The sequence below is a fragment of the Emydura macquarii genome, unplaced genomic scaffold (genome assembly GCF_026122565.2).
Source record: "Emydura macquarii macquarii isolate MOO-44397 ecotype Brisbane River unplaced genomic scaffold, CSIRO-AGI_Emac_v2 contig_854, whole genome shotgun sequence".
Taxonomy (NCBI): Eukaryota; Metazoa; Chordata; order Testudines; family Chelidae; genus Emydura; species Emydura macquarii.
Genome location: NW_027130991.1, coordinates 867 through 19361, shown reverse-complemented (window position 1 = coordinate 19361; position 18495 = coordinate 867). Strand labels below are relative to the sequence as shown.

The 18495-nt window shown below is 46.6% G+C and overlaps 3 protein-coding genes across 3 annotated transcripts; 2 read left to right on the top strand and 1 right to left on the bottom strand.

Moving 5' to 3' along the window:
- Positions 1–1592: 1592 nt before the first annotated feature.
- Positions 1593–2567, top strand: LOC137149847 (olfactory receptor 52P1-like). The gene has a single exon (XM_067543462.1). The coding sequence runs from the start codon at positions 1629–1631 to the stop codon at positions 2565–2567; it is 939 nt and encodes a 312-aa protein (XP_067399563.1). The 5' UTR covers positions 1593–1628.
- Positions 2568–9685: 7118 nt separating this feature from the next.
- Positions 9686–10444, bottom strand: LOC137149846 (olfactory receptor 52P1-like). The gene has a single exon (XM_067543461.1). It carries the CDS (start codon positions 10442–10444, stop codon positions 9686–9688), a length of 759 nt encoding a protein of 252 aa, XP_067399562.1.
- Positions 10445–16173: 5729 nt separating this feature from the next.
- Positions 16174–16865, top strand: LOC137149845 (olfactory receptor 52P1-like). Its single transcript, XM_067543460.1, has 2 exons — positions 16174–16376; positions 16418–16865. The coding sequence occupies exons 1-2, from the start codon at positions 16174–16176 to the stop codon at positions 16863–16865; spliced, it is 651 nt and encodes a 216-aa protein (XP_067399561.1).
- Positions 16866–18495: the final 1630 nt, after the last annotated feature.

Sequence of the window (18495 nt, the reverse complement as noted above, 5' to 3'; positions counted from 1 at the left end):
TAAATACAGCACTGTCAGGACTAAAACAAATGCCTTCAGTAAGACTCAGGCACCAGCTTGCAGGCAAAATGCCTCCAGGTGACTCCTGTATGTGCTGCAAGGATGTGTTCACAGATCCCTCAGGCCTAAGGAATCACTGTGATCATCTAGTCTGACTTGCTGTATAGCACAGGCCAGAGACCTTCAAAGTCTAACTGTAACTGCCAGGCATTGGATGGTGTTAGACCTTTCCATGCTACCCTGGAAAGCCCATTATTCAATATTTCTTCCCTATGTGGGTACTTGTAGACTGTTATCGAGTCACCCCTAAACTATGTCTGTGTATCAACTTCCAAGTTTAATTGTGCACGCCGGAACAGGACACATTTTCCACCGGGATAAAATTAGCTCTTTTTAGCCAGAGGGTCACACAGGGGCCTCATGTTTAGCTGATTACCCTTTCACTCTTCCCAAATCTTGTTCAGAGTTACTGCTTCCCACAAAAGAGTCCTCCATTGTGTAAGCATCGCCTACCTTCTTTGGTCTTAGAACACATATTGTTGGCCTCGACCCAGTTTACCAACCAATCCAGATCGCTCTGAATCAGTGACTTGTCCTCTTCATTATTTATGATATCCCAATTTTCAAGGCATCTGCAAAATTTATCAATATTCAAACATGGGAAGGGTAAGCAGCTGGGTTGCTGATGGGTGTCTCTGCTTACACTTGTCAGTTAACAAGGCAGAATAATGGAACCACTTCACTTGTTATGTCTCAGAGAAAGCTGGGTGCCTTCAGGAAAGTGTCTCACCAAAAGAAACGAGGGAATTTAGAGAGCACAAAATCCCAGCCTGGCAAGATAGTGTCTGTTTCTATGGGGAAAACATGGCTCCTTTCCAGCAGAGGAATTGTATCGAGGTTCAGACCTATGATCCATCTAGTCCAGTGTCCCCTCTGTGACAACAGTAACTCCAGGGCCTGCCAAAGAAGGAGCTGGGGGGGTTAACCTAACGTTCATAAGGGTGTCACCTTAACTCCCAACAGGTACAGATCAGCTTATACCCTGAAGCAGGCGTATAGAATTTCAAATATATTTATTTAGCTGTAACTATTGTAATGGAAGATTCTTGCTGTCCATGAGAGTGTCCTATACCTTTCTGATTCTTGCTTAGCTCCTGGCTGCAATTTCATCTTGTGGCAATGAGTTTCTGTCTAATTATGCACTGAGTGAAGAAAGCATTCTTTTTTTAATCAGTTTTGAATTTGCCATGTTTCAGTTTAATTGAATGTCCTCTTGACCTTGTGTTATGCGACAGGGAGAACACATTCTTGATATCCTCTCTGCCAATCTGTATTTTACAGAATTTTCTTCAATCCCCTCTTATTTCAATCCCTTAAAAGGTAACAGTGCCTATCTTTTCATCCTTATTGACATCGAACATCATCTTCCACTCTGCTACTTGTCCTAAAAAATTTGGAGCCTTCTGCAACAGTAGGCACCACACTGCTCACCTTTGTCTAGATTGTTACTAACTATAAAATATTTACAGTGCTACTTTTTATCAAGTGTATAACCCTTCTCGCTGTGCTTCTCTCCCTTCACAGGCACCCTGAATATTACTGAGCCTGATCAGTGCTTCCACCTTTTCATGGCAACTTTCAACCTCACCCCCTCTGATTTGTCAACATTCATCCTAAATGGCATCCCAGGGCTGGAAGCTGCCCACATCTGGATTTCCATCCCTTTCTCTACATTCTACATCATCAGCCTGTTGGGAAATGTCACGGTTCTGTTTGTTGTCAGCAAAGAGCAGACCCTGCACAAGCCCATGTTCCTGCTGATCTGCATGCTGGCGCTCACAGACATCGGCATTTCTACCTTTGTCGTGCCAAAGGCACTGTGCATATTTTGGTTCTATTCCAAAGACATCACTGTGGATGGCTGCCTCACCCAGATGTTCTTCATCCACGCGGTTGCTGCTATGCATTCAGCGATCCTTGTGATAATGGCGTTTGATCGCTACATTGCCATATGTGACCCTCTGAGATATGCCACCATCCTCACCAATGCACGAATCGCTACGCTAGGGCTAGTGGGTTTGACACGAGCTGTTCTCTTGGTTCTGCCAGTGCCCCTGCTACTATGGAGGCTGCCATTCTGCGCCAACCGTATTATCTCCCACACATACTGCGAGTACATGGCTGTGGTGAAGATCTCATGTGGGGACACCACAGTCAACCGGACGTATGGCCTGGTGATAGTATTTGTGATCATCGGGTTAGACCTGACACTCATTGGCCTGTCCTATGGGCTGATCATCACGGCTGTCCTCAGGATCTCCTCCAAGAAAGCCCACCAGAAAGCCCTCAACACCTGCACAGCCCACATCTGTGTGATGCTGATGTATTATACTCCCTACCTCTTCACTGCCCTGACACACAGATTCGGTCACGGCATCGCTGCCGACGTTCACATCCTCTTGGCCAACGTGCATGTCCTTGTCCCTCCCATGCTCAACCCTATCATTTATGGGGTCAAAACCAAAGAACTTCGTGACAAAGTGGTAAAATACATCTGCAGAATGTGATCGCCTGGGGCCACTGACTTTAAATCTGCATGACAGGATGGGGAAAGGATGTCTTCTTGTTAATCAAGGGTGCGCTCTCCCTATGTGGCTGAGCTCAGCCTTGTGGTAATTTACTGTTTTAAAAGTTCCTCACACCTAATGTCTTTTCACTCTATCACCAAGCACTGCTCTCTCTGACCATCACCTGATCTCGTTAGCGTTACTCTTCCTCCCCCACCCCCACACACCCTGTCACTCGGCCTTTCCATGACTTCCACAACACCAGTGGTGGTGGCTTCTCATATGCTCTCAGCCCCATTTTCCATCAGTATTGTCGCTGATTTTCACCATTCCTCAGTCTCCCCCATCTTTTACTCTTTTGCCCCTCTCTGCCATCACAAGATCCCTAACTCTGCCATCCACCAGGCCCCAACAATCCCATTCTGTGCTGAGTCTCCCCAAATCTTTCTCTATAAAACTTAACTAGCAGATACTTGGCATTTTCCCCTCTGATTATTCCTCTCTGAAGGCATGAAATCTGCCCTCAATTATCAGTTCATTTTGGGACACACGTTGCACACAGATTGGGGTCAAAATAAAGAAAAAGTCTATTTTCTAGAAAAATCACAGGTGCAAAGATGAAATAGTGAGGAAAAGCAAACATAGATGATATACACAGAAAATAGACAAAGACACAGCATCAGGTTTTCCACATCTACTCTAGTCAAGTTCCCATTTCTAATGCAAGTTACATGTTATCTGTGAAGAGTTCCCCATGTGTCCTCTGTCAACAATGTTTCCCAGATAGCACCCTGTTTAGCTGCTGCAGAGTGGCACACTCTCTGACACTTTGGGCATCACCTAGACCAATAAGGGGGTCTTTTATCAGCTGCCTTGTAACCTTGGGGGCCTGAACACTGTGCTGTTGTGGCTCACAGGTCTGACACCAGTAGCCAACCCATAAGACACCAGTAACCAAGCCATAAGAATCATGATATAACTCTGGCTTCCAGTACCGAACTCACTCCTTGCAGGGTGATGCCAACAGCCTCTGCAAATCCGTCTCCCCAGGTTCTCATCAAAGGGAAGTCCCAGAAGGGACGGGAAATCTTCTGGGGTTTCCTCCATTTGCTCCCATGCTGGTGAAGGACACTATTTGAAGGACATTCCCCCCCGGGAAGGAGTGGGAGTTTAAAGCAAACTGGCTGGAGGGACAGATCCTGAATTCAGGAGAGTTAGGAAAATCCACAAGGGGCACTTTGGAGTGGCCAGGCTGCCGTTATTTGCCATTTTTTGATTGAAACTTCTGCCAACCCTCTGGAAGGGCACAAGACCCAGAACTGAGGTTCTGATTTTGAATTTGATTGTTGGCTCAGAGCTTTATGGCTAATATGGAGCAACTCCTGCTGTGGCTTGTAGCACAGCTTGGATTAAATAAAACAAGTTGCGTGTCTGATGAAAGCTTTCCTTTGTTATTTGATGTAGAGACCAATGTGTTCATAACAAAAGCTTTGGTTTAATAAGTAGTTTGGGCTACTCTGGGGCTATTTTTAAGGGACTTTGAGCCGTGGATGCAGTAGAAATCTGGCAACCCTGCCTAAGGCAGAGCTAATGAGACTGGAGCTGGGGGCAGAGCAGCAGCAGGACTGAGCCAGAACCAGGGAGATGGAACAACCCAGACCAGCTGTGCCAATGGGGAGGCAGGACCAATCTACAGCGGGGAGCTACAGGGCCAGAGCTGGGATGGGGCGGCTGGCTGTGCCACAAGTAACATGGCAGCTGAGTGTGGTGAGCAGCTGGGTAGAGCAAGGTGTCACTTTGGGGAGCACACATTCTGCGTATCGTGAATATAACATCACTGTGTGACACGGTTTCCTAGAGACTAGTGTCGTATCAGTCCTTTTTCCTGCGCTATTTTAAATTTTAGGTTAGAGCAGGAAACCTGACTGGCCTCTTGAAGATATTTCATAACAAACAAAAGCATGGTCAAGTTATGGACTATTCAATTTATCAACCATCAGCATGAATCACTCCTGTCTCTCCGATTTTGGTGCTTAGAATCATAAAATCAAAGAGTTGGAAGGGACCTCAGGAGGTCATCTAGTCCAACACCCTGCTCAAAGCAGGACTAACATCAGCTAAATAATCCAAGCGAGGGTTTTATCAAACCACAGCTTAAAAACCTCTAAAGATGGAGATTCCACCACCTCCCTAGGTAACTCATTCCAGTGCTTCACCACCCTCCTAGTGAAAAACTTTTTCCTAATATCCAACCTAGACCTCCCCCACTGTAACTTGAGACCATTGCTCCTTGTTCTGTCATCTGCCACCACTGAGAACAGCCTAGCTCCATCCTCCCTGGAATGCTCTTTCAAGTAGTTAAAGGCTGCCATCAAATCTCCCTCATTCTTCTCTTCTGTAGACTAAACAAGCACAGTTTCCTCAGCCTCTCCTCATAAGTCCTGTGCTCCAGCCCCCTAATTATTTTGGTTGCCCTCCACTGGACTCTGTCCAACTTCTCCACATCCTTTTTGTAGTGGGGAGCCCAAAACTGGACACAATACCCCAAATGCAGCCTCACCAATGCCAAATAGAGGGGAATAATCACTTCCTGCGATCTACTGGAAATGCTCCTACTAATGCAGCCCAATATGCTGTTAGCCTTCTTGGCAACTAGGGCACACTGCTGACTCATATCCAGCTTCTTATCCACTGTTACCCCAGGTCCTTTTCTGCAAAACTGATGCCTATCCCATCGGTCCCCAGTCTGTAACAGTGCATGGGATTTTTCCATTCATCTTTTTTGTATCTAAAAATGAACTGGTAATTGAGGGCAGATTTCATGTCTTTAGGGGGGACAAATCAGATGGGAAAACTCCAAATGTCTGCTAGTTAAAAAGTTGAGAGTCTGATTTGGGGAGACTCAGGACTGGAGGGAATTGTCGGGGCTTGTTGGACAACAGAGTTGAGGACCTTGTGAGGGGCGAGAGGGGCAAAAGAGTGAAAGATGGAGGAGAAGGAGGGTATGTCTACACTATGAAGTGAAGTCAATTTAATTTCAGTCGACATTCATCCACTGAATTCACGAAATCAGAGGAGCGTTGATTACACCACATTTATTGTGTCAGGTGGTTGCATCCTCTGTAGCTGTGCTTGCATTGATGAGCAAAGCAGTGCAATGTAGGTAGCTATCCCGCAGTGCAATTAGTCACAGGGGCTTTGGAAAGGTCTTCATCCTCCTGTGATGCAACTGCCTCCCTCCCACCTCCCTTTTTTTCCTAAACAAACACACACATAGTTTTTCGTGCCATTTTCCTGAACCCTGTCTGTGCCGTGTGTTTGCTATTGCCGGAGAGGCGTTGAGCTCGCTCAGCTCTGCACTATCATTGTGAGCATCACAAACACCTCATGACTGATCTTGCAGTACTTCCAAGGCTGCAGCATGCAAAATTGCGATGTTACTCAAGCCACCCTGCTACAAGCCATAGAATGAAACAATTCCTGGTTTCTGCTGGTTGTCATGCAGAAGCTGCAGTTGGTGTAGCGCCGCTTCTAGTCTTAGGATACAAGCACTGACTGGTGGAATCAAATTCTTATGAAAGTCCGGGATGATGAGCATTGGCTGCAGAAATTTGGATGCATAAGGCCACTCTCCTTGAACTTTCCACAGAGCTGTCACCAGGCCCTGAAGCACATGAATACTCACTTGACACCCACTCTGACACTGGAGAAGCAAGTGGCCATCGCTCTGTGGAACCTAGCCAGATGGGAATCAATTTGGAGTCGGTAAATCCAGCGTGGGAGCTGCTGTGATGCAAGTGATGTAAGTGTGGAGCCCATTAATAGACCTCTGCTAAGAAGGATAGTGACTTTGGAAATGTGCAGAACATACTGGACAGGTTTTATGAAATAGGTTTCCCAAAATGGGGTGATATAGCACCAGACCATCTTGCCACAGAGTACATAAACTAAAAGGGATTTTTTTCCATGGTGTTGCAGGCCCTTGTGGATCACAGGGGACACTTCAGCGACATCAGCGTGGGGTGGTCTTGAAAGGTTCATGACACGTGTATCGTTAGGAATTCAGGTCTGTTAAAAAAGATGCAATCAGAGATTTTCTTCCCTGGCCAAAAAATAACCATTGGTGATGTTGAAATGCCAAAAGTGATCCTGGGAGACACTTCCTGGGAGATACTGCCTACCCCGTGCTCCCCTGGCTAATGAAGCTGTATGCCGGGAACTTGGATAGCGATAAGGAGCAGTTCAATAGTAGGCTCAGCAGGTGCAGAATGGTGGTGGAATGTGGCTTTGGACATTTAAAGGCACGCTGGCGCAGTTTGCTCACAGGGTGAGACCTGAGTGAAAGCAACATCCCAATAGTTATCTCTTCCTGCTGTGCGCTCCATAAGGTCTGTGAGACAAAGGGGGAGATGTTTCCCTTCAGTTGGGTCGTGGAGACAGATAGACTGGCCACAAACTTTGAGAAGCCAGATACCAGTGCAACGCTGAGAGCTCTGCAGCCCAGGGAAGCATTGAAAACCCATTTTTGTACTGGAGCACAGTAATGTGCATCACTTCTCTCTGCTGTGCCTTCCCACCCCATCTCCCACCCTTCAAGCACTGCTCCTGCACCTCCCCTTCCCTCACCACTCATCCCCTTGCTTGTAATAAATAAAGAGTCAAGAATTTTAAAGAACTTAAATTCTATTTATTATCCTTAACAGTGAAGGGAAAAAAATATACCTTAACAATTGGCAAGCATTATAGTGGGGCTGGGAGGAAATACAAAACCATGGTTGTCTTTGCAAACACAAGCCCGCACATTCCCTGTTGTTATCAAGGCTGCCGCCTCTTTCTGCTCCCCTCAACTGGTGTCGAGCGGAGCATGTACTACACCCTGCTAAAACCCTATGACCATGTCCTTACAAACCAAATTTTGAGACGATAAACAGAGCCAAACAGTCCTGTTGGTTGGGGAAGTGAGGACTTGTGCAGCATACACAGTGCTCTGGAGATTTCCCAAAACTGGATGCTCCAGCCCCTTACCCAACATTGCTGGGATGCCACACTGATCTGTGCAATTGGTAGTGACTGGTATGTGGAGCTAGCGTTCACTTGAGAATAATAAGGGGAGTTCTTTTTACATTGCAACATTGCTTTTCATCTATGGGACTAGCTAACAATGGGCACCTTGTGCTTTGCTTGCCTTATAGTTGACAGCGTGGTCTGCAATGCATCCTGCACTCCTGCTGAGCAGCTGTCGTAGATTAGAAGGTGGGAAAAAAGGCCTCAGTATGATATGATCAATGAGATAATTAATGTTTCCACAACTGCTGACAAAGAGCTAAAAGCCTCTGGATTTCTTTGTCTGAAAAACTGAACACGGTCATGGAGAACAGGAAAGCATCCAAGGAGCATGAACATGCAACACAAGAAGAGATGCTGTGTATAAAGAGGGATCAATGAGACATGTTGAGGCATCTGGTTTAGCTCTAGGAAAAGCAGCGGCAGGACTGAGTCCGTCTGGATTGCCTCTGGGTACATGCCTGGCCCTTATGCTGCTGTGCTTTGTTCCTTGATCATGCCTGCACATTTAATAACAGAGTGTCAAAGGAAAGTGTCATATTGTCTTGAAAGAAATAAGGCCACTCTCCCCAGAAACCTCCTGCAAAGGATTGCAGAGCACCTACATGAAAGTTTCCTGGAGATACCCATGGAGCCATCCCTGTGCACATATATAGTCTTTTCTGGGGGAAACCTGCTTAAGTGGACCAACAACGAGGAAACCCCATCCCCACAGCACCGCACAGTAATTTTTTTCTCTTCAACCTGTGCCTGTAAAAGGGCTTTAACGTCAGAAACGTTATTTGTATTACATACTCACCAGATGTGCCTTCCCCGGCATCTCGGTCAGTCACGCTTTCCTGTGTCGGGCTGGGCTGATCAAGGGTAACTAAGAGTGCCTGACTTTCAGGGAGAATGGAAACCGCACTGTATTGGCCCCTGTTCTCCTCATCCTCCTTTTCCTCATCCCCAGACTCATCATCATTCATCCTGGTTTCGGATTCTCCCAAGATATCTACGCTGCCTTGGGGGGCGGTGGTAGGGTCACTGCTCAGAATCGCATGCAGCTCCTCATAAAAGCAGCATGTCTGTGGTGACAAGCCAGAGCAGTTGTTCGCTTCCTTATTTGCTGATACTCTTGCCTCAGCTCTTTGATCTTAACGCAGCACTGCTGCACGTCCCTGTTGTGCCCATTCTCCAACATGCCGCACGCTATCTTCTCGTAGATATCCATCTTTCTTTTGCTGGATTGGAGCTGAGCCAGAGCAGATTCTTCTCCCCACAGACTGATGAGATCCAATCCCGCAGGTCTACTCCAGACTGGAGCATGTTTGGGGCATGCAGTAGTCATGATAATTTCTGCTGGCAAGCTCTCTTCACGCTGACCCAAAAGGAAATGGAAATTCAAAATTTCCAGGAGTTTCACCAGGGGAGGATCTGTTTCCTGTGTACAAGGCCACACTACAGCCGAGTGCAAATGTCTAGAGGGGTCACAGTGGAGCATTGTGGGATACCTTCCAGAGGCCAATGATGTCAATTTATGCAAAGTTCCACCCGCACTGCGTTAATTCGACCCATTCAATTCGACTTCAGCGCTACCCCTCTCGCGATGATGATTTTATTAAGTCAATCTTTAAAGACATTTGAGACAGCGGAACGGAGGTCCCAGTGCAGACACACACATTGTGTGGTTGATGGAAGCCATGTTCTGTTCACCTAACTTGGCATGTAGACCAGGCCTGAGGAATGGTGAGAATCAAAAACCATACTGATGGAAAATAAGGCTGGGAGTATAAAGAAGCCATCCGTGCTCGTGATCTGGAAGAGATGGAAAGGCCAAGTGACAGTATATGTGGGGTGGGGGATGGCAGGTGATCATCAGAGAGATTGAACTTAGCAAAGGCGATAACAGTGCTTGGTGATGGAGTGATATAACATTAGGTGTGAGGAACTTTTCAAACTGTGAAATTCCACAAGGGTGAGCACAGCCAGTTTGGACAAAGCACACTTGATTAACGAGGAGACATCCTTTCCCCCTCCTGTCATGCAGGTTTAAAGTCAGTGGCCCCAGGTGATCACATTCTGCAGGTGTATTTTCCCACTTTGTCATGAAGTTCTTTGGTTCTGACCCCATAAATGATAGGGTTGAGCATGGGAGGGACAAGGAGATAGAGGCTGGTCAAGAGGATGTGAACGTGGGCAGCGATGCCCTGACCGAACCTGTGTGTCAGGGTGGAGAAGAGGTTGGGAATATAATATAGCAGCATCACACAGATGTGGGCTGTGCAGGTGTTGAATGTTTTCTGGTAGGCTTTCTTGGAGGAGATCCTGAGGACAGCTCTGATGATCAGCCCATAGGATAGGAAAATGAGTGTCAAGTCTAACCTGATGATCACAAATGCAATCACCAGGCTGTACATCCAGTTGACTGTGGTGTCCCCACACGAGATCTTCACCACAGCGAAGTGCTCGCAGTATGTGTGGAGGATAACACGGTTAGTGCAGAATGGCATCCTTCGCAAGAGCAGGGGCAATGGCAGAACCAAGAGAACAGCTCGTAACAAACCCACTAACCCTAGCTTAGCAATTCGTGTGTTGGTGAGGATGGTGGCGTATCTCAGAGGGTCACATATGGCGACGTAGTGATCGAAGGCCATTGTCAGGAGGACAGCTGACTGCATAATAGTAACCGCGTGAATGAAGAACATCTGGCTGAGGCAGCCATCCACAGTGATGCCTTTGAAATGCAACGAAAATATGCACAGTGTCTTCGGCACGACACAGTTAGACATGCCGATGTCTGTGAGTGCCAGCATGCAGAGCAGCAGGTACATGGGCTTGTGCAGGGTCTGCTCTTTGCCTACAACAAACAGAACCATGAAATTTCCCAACAGGCTGATGATGTAGAACATAAAGAAAGGGATGGAAATCCAGATGTGGGCAGCTTCCAGCCCTGGGATTCCATTTGGGATGAATGCTGGCTGGCCAGAGGAAGTGAGGTTGAAAGCCTCCATGAGGTGTTCAAGTCACCAATCAGGATCTGAAATGCTCAGATTCCCGTGAAGGGAGAGAAGCACAGCGAGGGGGATTATGCATTTGCTAACAAATAGCACAGTAAATATTTTATATTTAATAACAATCTAGAAAGGGGGATGAGCAGTAAGGTGTCAATGTTAGTCCCCTCTAGTCGGCACTGGTGAGGCCTCATTTGGAGTATTGTGTCCAGTTTTGGGCCCCCCACTATAGGAAGGATGTGGACAAATTGGAGATAATCCATCAGAAGGGAACAAAAATGATTAGAAGTCTGGAGCACATGATTTCTGAGGAGGGACTGAGGGAATTGGGCTTGTTTAGTCTGCAGAAGAAAACAGTGAGGAGGGATTTGATAGCGGCCCTCAACTACTTGAAAGGAGGTTGCAGGGAGGATGGAGCTATCTTGTTCTCCATGGTAGTAGATGACAGTGTGATGCTGGCTGGATTAGGTGGGCCCTTGAGGTGTATTCAGGAGCTCTGATTACTCCCTTCTACACCAATCTTGTGTTGGGGGTGTCACGCTGGCTGGGTTGGGGGGGGCATTTATTATATGGTTTAACATCAGTATGTCAAAATCATAACAATTCATATGAGATATGCCATGTCAGGTACTGTTAGAAAGTCTATGATGTTCTAAGTAAGATGATAATGTCTATGTTCATGTGTTATATGTGTAATGGAAGTTATGGATATGTTTGATATATTTGTATTTCAAATTGTGCTGTGTCTGGGTCACACCCCAGATAGGATGGGTGCAGAACAATAGCCTGTTTAATGGCCCATGAAGAGTTCCACAGGAACAATGGGCTCAGGGGGAGATGCCAGGGATATACCTGATGAGTCACCAGAACTTACTCATGTGACTCTGGACTCCATTTTGGTTCCTGTAAAATTCCAGAAGCAGCATGGCATAGACCAAAGGACATAAAAGGCAGCTTCCTGGGATCCATTTTGTCTTTAGTCTGTCCTTCAGTCTTTCAGTCTTTACCTACCTCTGGGTCATCTCATCTACAACTGAACTGAACTGAAGCTGTGAAACAAAGGACTGGGACACATCCAGGTACTGGATGTACAGCACAGGGACTATACAAGCCTGCAAAGTACACTATTCTAGTAGAAACCTGATATAGATGGACTTTCAAATCTTTTGTATATATCTGATTGCTTTAATCATGTAACATTTATCTTATGCTTAGTTTCTTCCTTTTTATAATAAACCTTTAGTTTTAGTTACTAAAGGATTGGCTGACAGCGTGGTATTTTAGCTAAGATCCAAACTTATATTGAACTGGTTCTGTGGTTGACCCTTTGGGGTCAGGAGAAACCTTTTTGATAAAGAGCATAGAGTTTAAATAACTGGTCTCATTACTGGTCCTAGTGGCTAATTGAGAGCCAGAAACTGAAATGCAGTAAAGGGGGCTGTGTATATTTGTATTTTGGCTTCTTGATAACCAGTGTGTGGAATCAGAAGCAGGGCCACACATAATACAATGATTTTAACCCGTTACGACACCAGGCAACTGCATGCTGCTCTCAACTTGAAGGATGCATACTTTCACATCTCACTTCTTCAGAGTCACATAAGAGTTCTCCAATTCATAATGAACCAGGGTCACTACCAGTTTACTGTCCTCCCCCTCGGCCCATCAGCAGCTCCTCATGTATTACCAAGTGCATGGCATTTGTTGCAGCTGTTCTTAGGAAATAAAGAGTCCAGGTTTCCCCTCACTTTGATGATTGGCTGATCAAAGGCCGCAGCAGTGCACAGGAGGTTTCAACAGATCCCTCTAAAAACCAGGTGTGGTCCATTCACCCAGACACCGTGAATAAAACCTTCCAAAGGTGGGGAGTTCCCCGTGCAGGCTTTTTCACAACAAGGCACAACAGGAAGTGTCTGCAGTTCTGCTCCTGCCTGAACCACAGCCCAGGATTGGTTGCAGGCATATTCCTTCTGCCTTGGGAGGACCATCTTTGCTACGTCTTCCCACCCACTCCACTCATATACAGAGTTCTGCTGAAGGTCAGGAGGGAAGGAACTTCCATGATCCTGATAGGCTGAGATTTGCCTCGTCAACATTGGTTCACCACCCATCTGGATATTTTGGTGGAGACTCCAATTAGCCAGCCTCAGGTCTGAGCCACTACCCACTGATGTCGGTCAGCAAGACACCATGTTAATTACCATAAAGCGGGAAGCGGGCAGTCATGTATCAAGCAGCACACTATCCGCCATAAAGCTGATAGCAGGCTGTCACGTACTGAACCGTTGGACAGCGCTTCAGATGACCTGGATGCCAACCATTCCTGATAGCCCACCGAAGCCTGTCAGAACCTGCTGATGCAGCGGTGTTAATTTGCGGTGATCGGATGAGTCATCTCTAGACGCGGTTGTTGCTCCCCTGTTCCCTAATAAAATTAGTTTTGCATAAGCCTTGCCTGTTGGATCTCATCTTTTGGACCACAAGGTCCCACCTCTGATTACCCAGGACGAAGGTAGCCTACCTCATCTGAATCTGGAGTTGATCCATCTCATGGCCTGGAAGCTCATGATTCCCCAAAGCTGTATTTTACAGACAGTTGAAAATGGGAGCATGAATGCTGAGAGGTCACTGTAAACAATACAAACAAACTCTCAAAGGGATAGAACTCTGAAGGGGGAGAATAGGGGTGCAGGACTGTTCCTGCACTGACAGTGGAAGGAACGCACAGTGTGTGGGGCAGGGTGCGCAATATCCAGATCACGTTGGAGCGTGGTTGTGAAATAGGAAAAAGAAATAGCTCGAGATAAACAAAAATGCCTGTACCTCTGGGTCCTCATATGCCCTTCCTTACTGTTAGTCCCCATAATTATAGGTGCCCATAATTCAGGGGTGTTTATCCCCAGAACCCCTGAGGAATGGAAATGCTCTCCCTATTTTACAGAGGGGAAACTGAGGCCTAGAGTAGATTAAGAGATGACATGTTCCAGGTCACACAGCACCTCTGTGTCTGAGCTAGGAATTTACTAGGTCTCCTGAGTCCCAGACCAGCGCATGATCCACTAGACCTCAAGGGGAGGTTGTCAAAGGCACAAGGTCAGTGGGCAGCAGAGTCCCATTGACTGTGGATGGACAATGGGCACCTCACTTGCCTTTGAACATCCCCCTGCACCCTCCCTACCCAAATTAAAGCCTGTGCAGTTACTGTAGCTGGGGTAAAAAGACAAAGACCGTCAGTCCACAGGCTTCAGGGCACGTGCTGATCACTGAAGAGTGCTCAGGAAGCTGCGCTTCCCCATGGCAGGGTATTGCACCCTGAGGGGTTTATGACTAAGCTGGGGCAATCTGTACTGACCTCTGTCAGAGAGGCTATCGAATGGGAGGGACTGTTACTCAGTGTGGAAATCCTACGTTTGAAACAAAGATGCACGTGCTCGTCTGAGTCTCAGGGAGTCAGCCCAGAGCTCATCAGCCGAGAGTAGCAGCAGATGCTCAGATTCTATGACAATGAGCAGCAGCACAGAAATTATGATAGATAAATGAGCACATCCAACCATTGGCTCTTCTTTTCTCTCTGGGATTTTATCAGTGCAAGATCACTCTAGCAAGTCTGCAAGACTCAATTTTCCCTGACAATCTGAGCCTCTGTTATCAGTGAATTTTCTCTTTACTCTCTGGAGAGGTTCTTAAGCTGAAATTCTCACAAGTCTATTTTCAGCCCTTCCACCTGCTCACGGAGCACAGGGAATTGTCCTGGACTCCTGGCCAACCTCAGAATCCTCAGGGACTTTACAGGGGAAACATAAAAGTTGCTGTCCAGAATTGCAAGTGTCAGACGTCAGATTTGTACACTCATTCTCTGATCACAGTAAGGAGATTTCCTCTCTCTGCTGCATGGGATTTCGGTGAGTTGCCTGTTTCTGCAATAAAGTTAGTGCTGAGGGCTTGGGAAGGGTCCAGTCAAGAACAATCTGGGCTGGAACACTCATGCACGTAGACTTGAACTGTTTAGTGTTGTCAGAAACACCAAGGGATTTAAAATTAGAACTAAATATTTATTGTAAATTGTTTAGACAAATATTTGTTTTTAAGATCTTTTCCCTGTCTCTTACAGTTTCCTTCTATCTATCTCAGTATCTTCCTTTTTTTTTTTTGGTCTGTTTTTTCTCTTGTTTGCTCAAATTTTCCAATTCAGCACTTTACTGCCAGGTTAACAAGTGAAGTACGAGTCTCTGCAGAGGTTATCTGGGATAGCAGAGATTTCACACAGGGTTTTACAGACTGGCCAGATTCTGCTCTCACATTCTGCCTTCACTCCAGATCACTCCAGATTGACACTGGCAAAACTGAGGAGCAAAATCAGGGCCCCTGTGTTTTGAAATCCCCATAATTCATGCTTCATCTCAGGGTGAAACATAAACTGGGGGTCTTCCTTCTAACTCTTTCATCACCTAACAGAATAGCTCTCAGTGCTGCAGGGCTAAAGCCAGGCTCTTCACAGCAGGGAGCCTAAAGTTCCACACTAAGGGTGAAATCTTGGTCCCGTTGAGATCAATGGCAAATCTCCCATCAGGGGCAGGATTTGACCACAAACCCACATTTAGGGACTAAAATAAAAGAGCTGATTTTCACCATCCATGAGCCTCCATTGATTCCAACTGAAGTTGTCCAGTGGCCTCTAAGGATGGGTGAGCTCAACTGGACCAGGGAAGAACTGAGAGGAGAGAAGCTGAAATCTTAAACTCACAGCTTAGAGGTTCAAAACAATTAGGGTGAAAATTTTTTTTCAGAGGAGAAGTCTCCTGTCTCTGTTCTCCTCCATCTCGCCTTCAATAGAGGAAAAGATGCACTAAAATGTAGCAAAAATAGAAGCATGTTTCTTTCTTAGGGGAAACCAGGCAGCATTGGAAATCTGACCAGTGGACATCCAGGAACGGAGTGTGTGTGTCGGGGGGAGGGTTCAAGATATGCAGTATCCAGATCACAGTGGCACGGAGTCCTGAAACAGGGTGAAATAGAGAACGGACATCCTGCCTAATTTACACACCAAAGAGATGTAATGAGGCCTCCTACAATCTCCGCGGCCAGAGGGGAGTCTCTAATGTTCACACCCTGTAGTAGATTGTCTCTGACATCTTCCTCCATCCAGCCCATCCCTCCTCCTGTGACCAATCCCACAACATCCTCCCGGCAACTTCAGCTATTGCCAGCATGGAAAAACAACATCAGGAAGTTGTGTCTGGGTTTCTAACTGGCGGGAATACGCTAAAGCTTTGTGTTGTTTTGCGGAAGAGTTACTCATGCTGGCTCCTTTTAGTCTCCACATCCTCTCTCCCCTCCCCTCAGGTCTGTCCCTCTCCTCTTCCCTGCACACGCTGAGCTGCTTATGGGGGTTCCCTTCCCCCCTGACAGGCTATGGAAGCGGCTCTTCCTCCATCCCCCATTCCCCGATGCAACCAGACACAGAGTTTAACCCAGGCTGTGTAGACCCTGCATGCATGTGTAGACCCTGCATGCTGGCACTCACAGACATCGGCATTTCTACCTCTGCCATGCCGAAGGCACTGTGCATATTTCGGTTCCATTGCAAACGCATCACTGAGGATGGTTGTATCACCCAGGTGTTCTTCTTTAACACGGCTATGACTATGCAATCAGCCGTCCTCGTGACAATGGCCTTCAATCGCTACGTCGCCATATGTGACCCTCTGAGATACGCCACCATCCTCACCAATGCACGAGTCGCTAAACTAGGGCTAGTGTGTTTGATATGAGCTGTTCTTTTGATTCTTCCAGAACCCCTGCTACTGCGTTCGCTGCCATTCTGTGCATCCTCCACACGTACTGTGAGCACATGGCTGTGGTGAAGTTATCGTGTGGGGACACAACAGTCAACAGGATATACAGCTTGGTGATAACATTAGTAATTATAGGCTCTGACCTGACCCTCATTGGTCTGTCCTATGGGCTGATCATCAGGGCCATCCTCAGGATCTCCTCCAAGAAATCCCATGGGAAAGCCCTCAACACCTGCACAGCCCACATCTGTGTGATGCTGATGTCTTACACTCCCGTCCTCTTCTCTTCCCTGACACACAGGTTCGGTCAGAGCATCGATGCCCACGTTCACATCCTCTTGGCCAACCTCTATGTCCTTGTGCCCCCCATGTTTAACCCTATCGTTTATGGGGTCAAAACCAAAGAGCTTCGTGATAATGTGGGAAAATACATCTGCAGAATGTGACTGCCTGGGGCCATAGACTTTAAACCTATGTAACAGGAGGGGGAGAGGATGTCTCCTCCTTAATCAAGTGTGCACTGTCTAATTTGGCTGAGCTTAGCTTATTGGCAGTTCACAGTCTGATAAGTTCCACACGCCTCATGTCTTATCACTACATCACCAAGCACAGCTCTCTCTGACCATCACCTGATCTCTTTCAGCGTCACTTTTCCTCCCCCAGCCATACACACCCTATGACTCGGCCTTTTCATGTCTTCCACACCTCCAGCGATGGTGGCTTCTCATATGCCCTGAGCCCCATTTTCCATAAGTATGTTTGTTGATTCTCACCATTTCTCACTCTCCTTCATCTTTGACTCTTTTGCCCCTCTCTGCCATCACAGGGTTCCCAGCTCTGACCTCCACAAGGCCCCAACAATCCCTTCCAGTCCTGAGCCTCCCCAAATTGGTCTCTCTGAATTCTTAACTAGCAATAATTTGGAGTTTCCACCTCTGGTTTGTCCTTTCTGAAAACATGAAATCTGCCCTCAATTATCTGTTCATTTTGGGGCACACATTGTACACAGACTGGGGTCAAAATAAACAGAAAGTCTATTGAATAGAAAAATCACAGATACAAAGATGAAGGATGGAAGAATCACATGCACTGCTACAGACTGGGGATCTACTGGCTAGGCAGCAGTTAGGCAGAAAAGGACCTGAGTGTTACAGTAGAGACTGGGCTGCATTAGTAGGAACATTGCCAGCAGAATGAGGGAAGTGATTATTCTATTCTATTTGGCATTGGTGAGGCCACATTTGGTGTATTGCATCCAGTTTTGGGACTCCCATTATAGGAAGAATGTGGACAAATTGGATAGAGTCCATCCGAGGGCAACAAAAATGATTAGGGGGCTGGAGCACAAGACTTATGAGAAGAGGCTGAGGGAACGAGCCTTATTTATTCTTCAGAAGAGAAGAATGAGGGGGGATTTGATAGCAGCCTTTAACTACCTGAAAGGGGGTTCCAGGGAGGATGGAGCTAGGCTGTTCTCAGTGGTAGTAGATGACAGAACTAGGAGCAATGGTCTCAAGTTGCAGTGGGGGAGGTCTAGGTTGGACATTAGGAAAAAAAATTTCACTAGGAGGGTGGTCAAGCACTGGAGATGGTGGAATCTCCATCCTTAGAAAGCCCTGGCTGGGATGATTTAATTGGGGTTGGTCCTGTTTTGAGCAGAGGGTTGGACTAAATGACCTCCTGAAGTCCCGTCCAACCCTAATCTTCTAGGATTCTATGAATCTATGAAATAATGAGGAAAAGCAAACAGACGAGTTACACAGAAAATAAGCAAAGACACAACCTCAGGCTTTCCACATCTGTAGTAGTCATTTTCTTTATCTAATACAAGTTACCTGTATTCTCTAAGAGTTTTGGCACCTTCCTCTATAGCATGGAGAACGTCTCACTTGCTGGTGGATTTTCTGTACCTTAAAGTCATTAAATCATGATTTTAGAGAACTTTATTACAGGAGTGGATGTGGGAGATTCTGTGGCCTGCACTGTGCAGAATATCAGAACAGATGATCATATTAGGCTCATAGACTCTAAGGTCAAAAGGGACCATGTGTTTTCCTCATGCCCTCTGTCATCAAG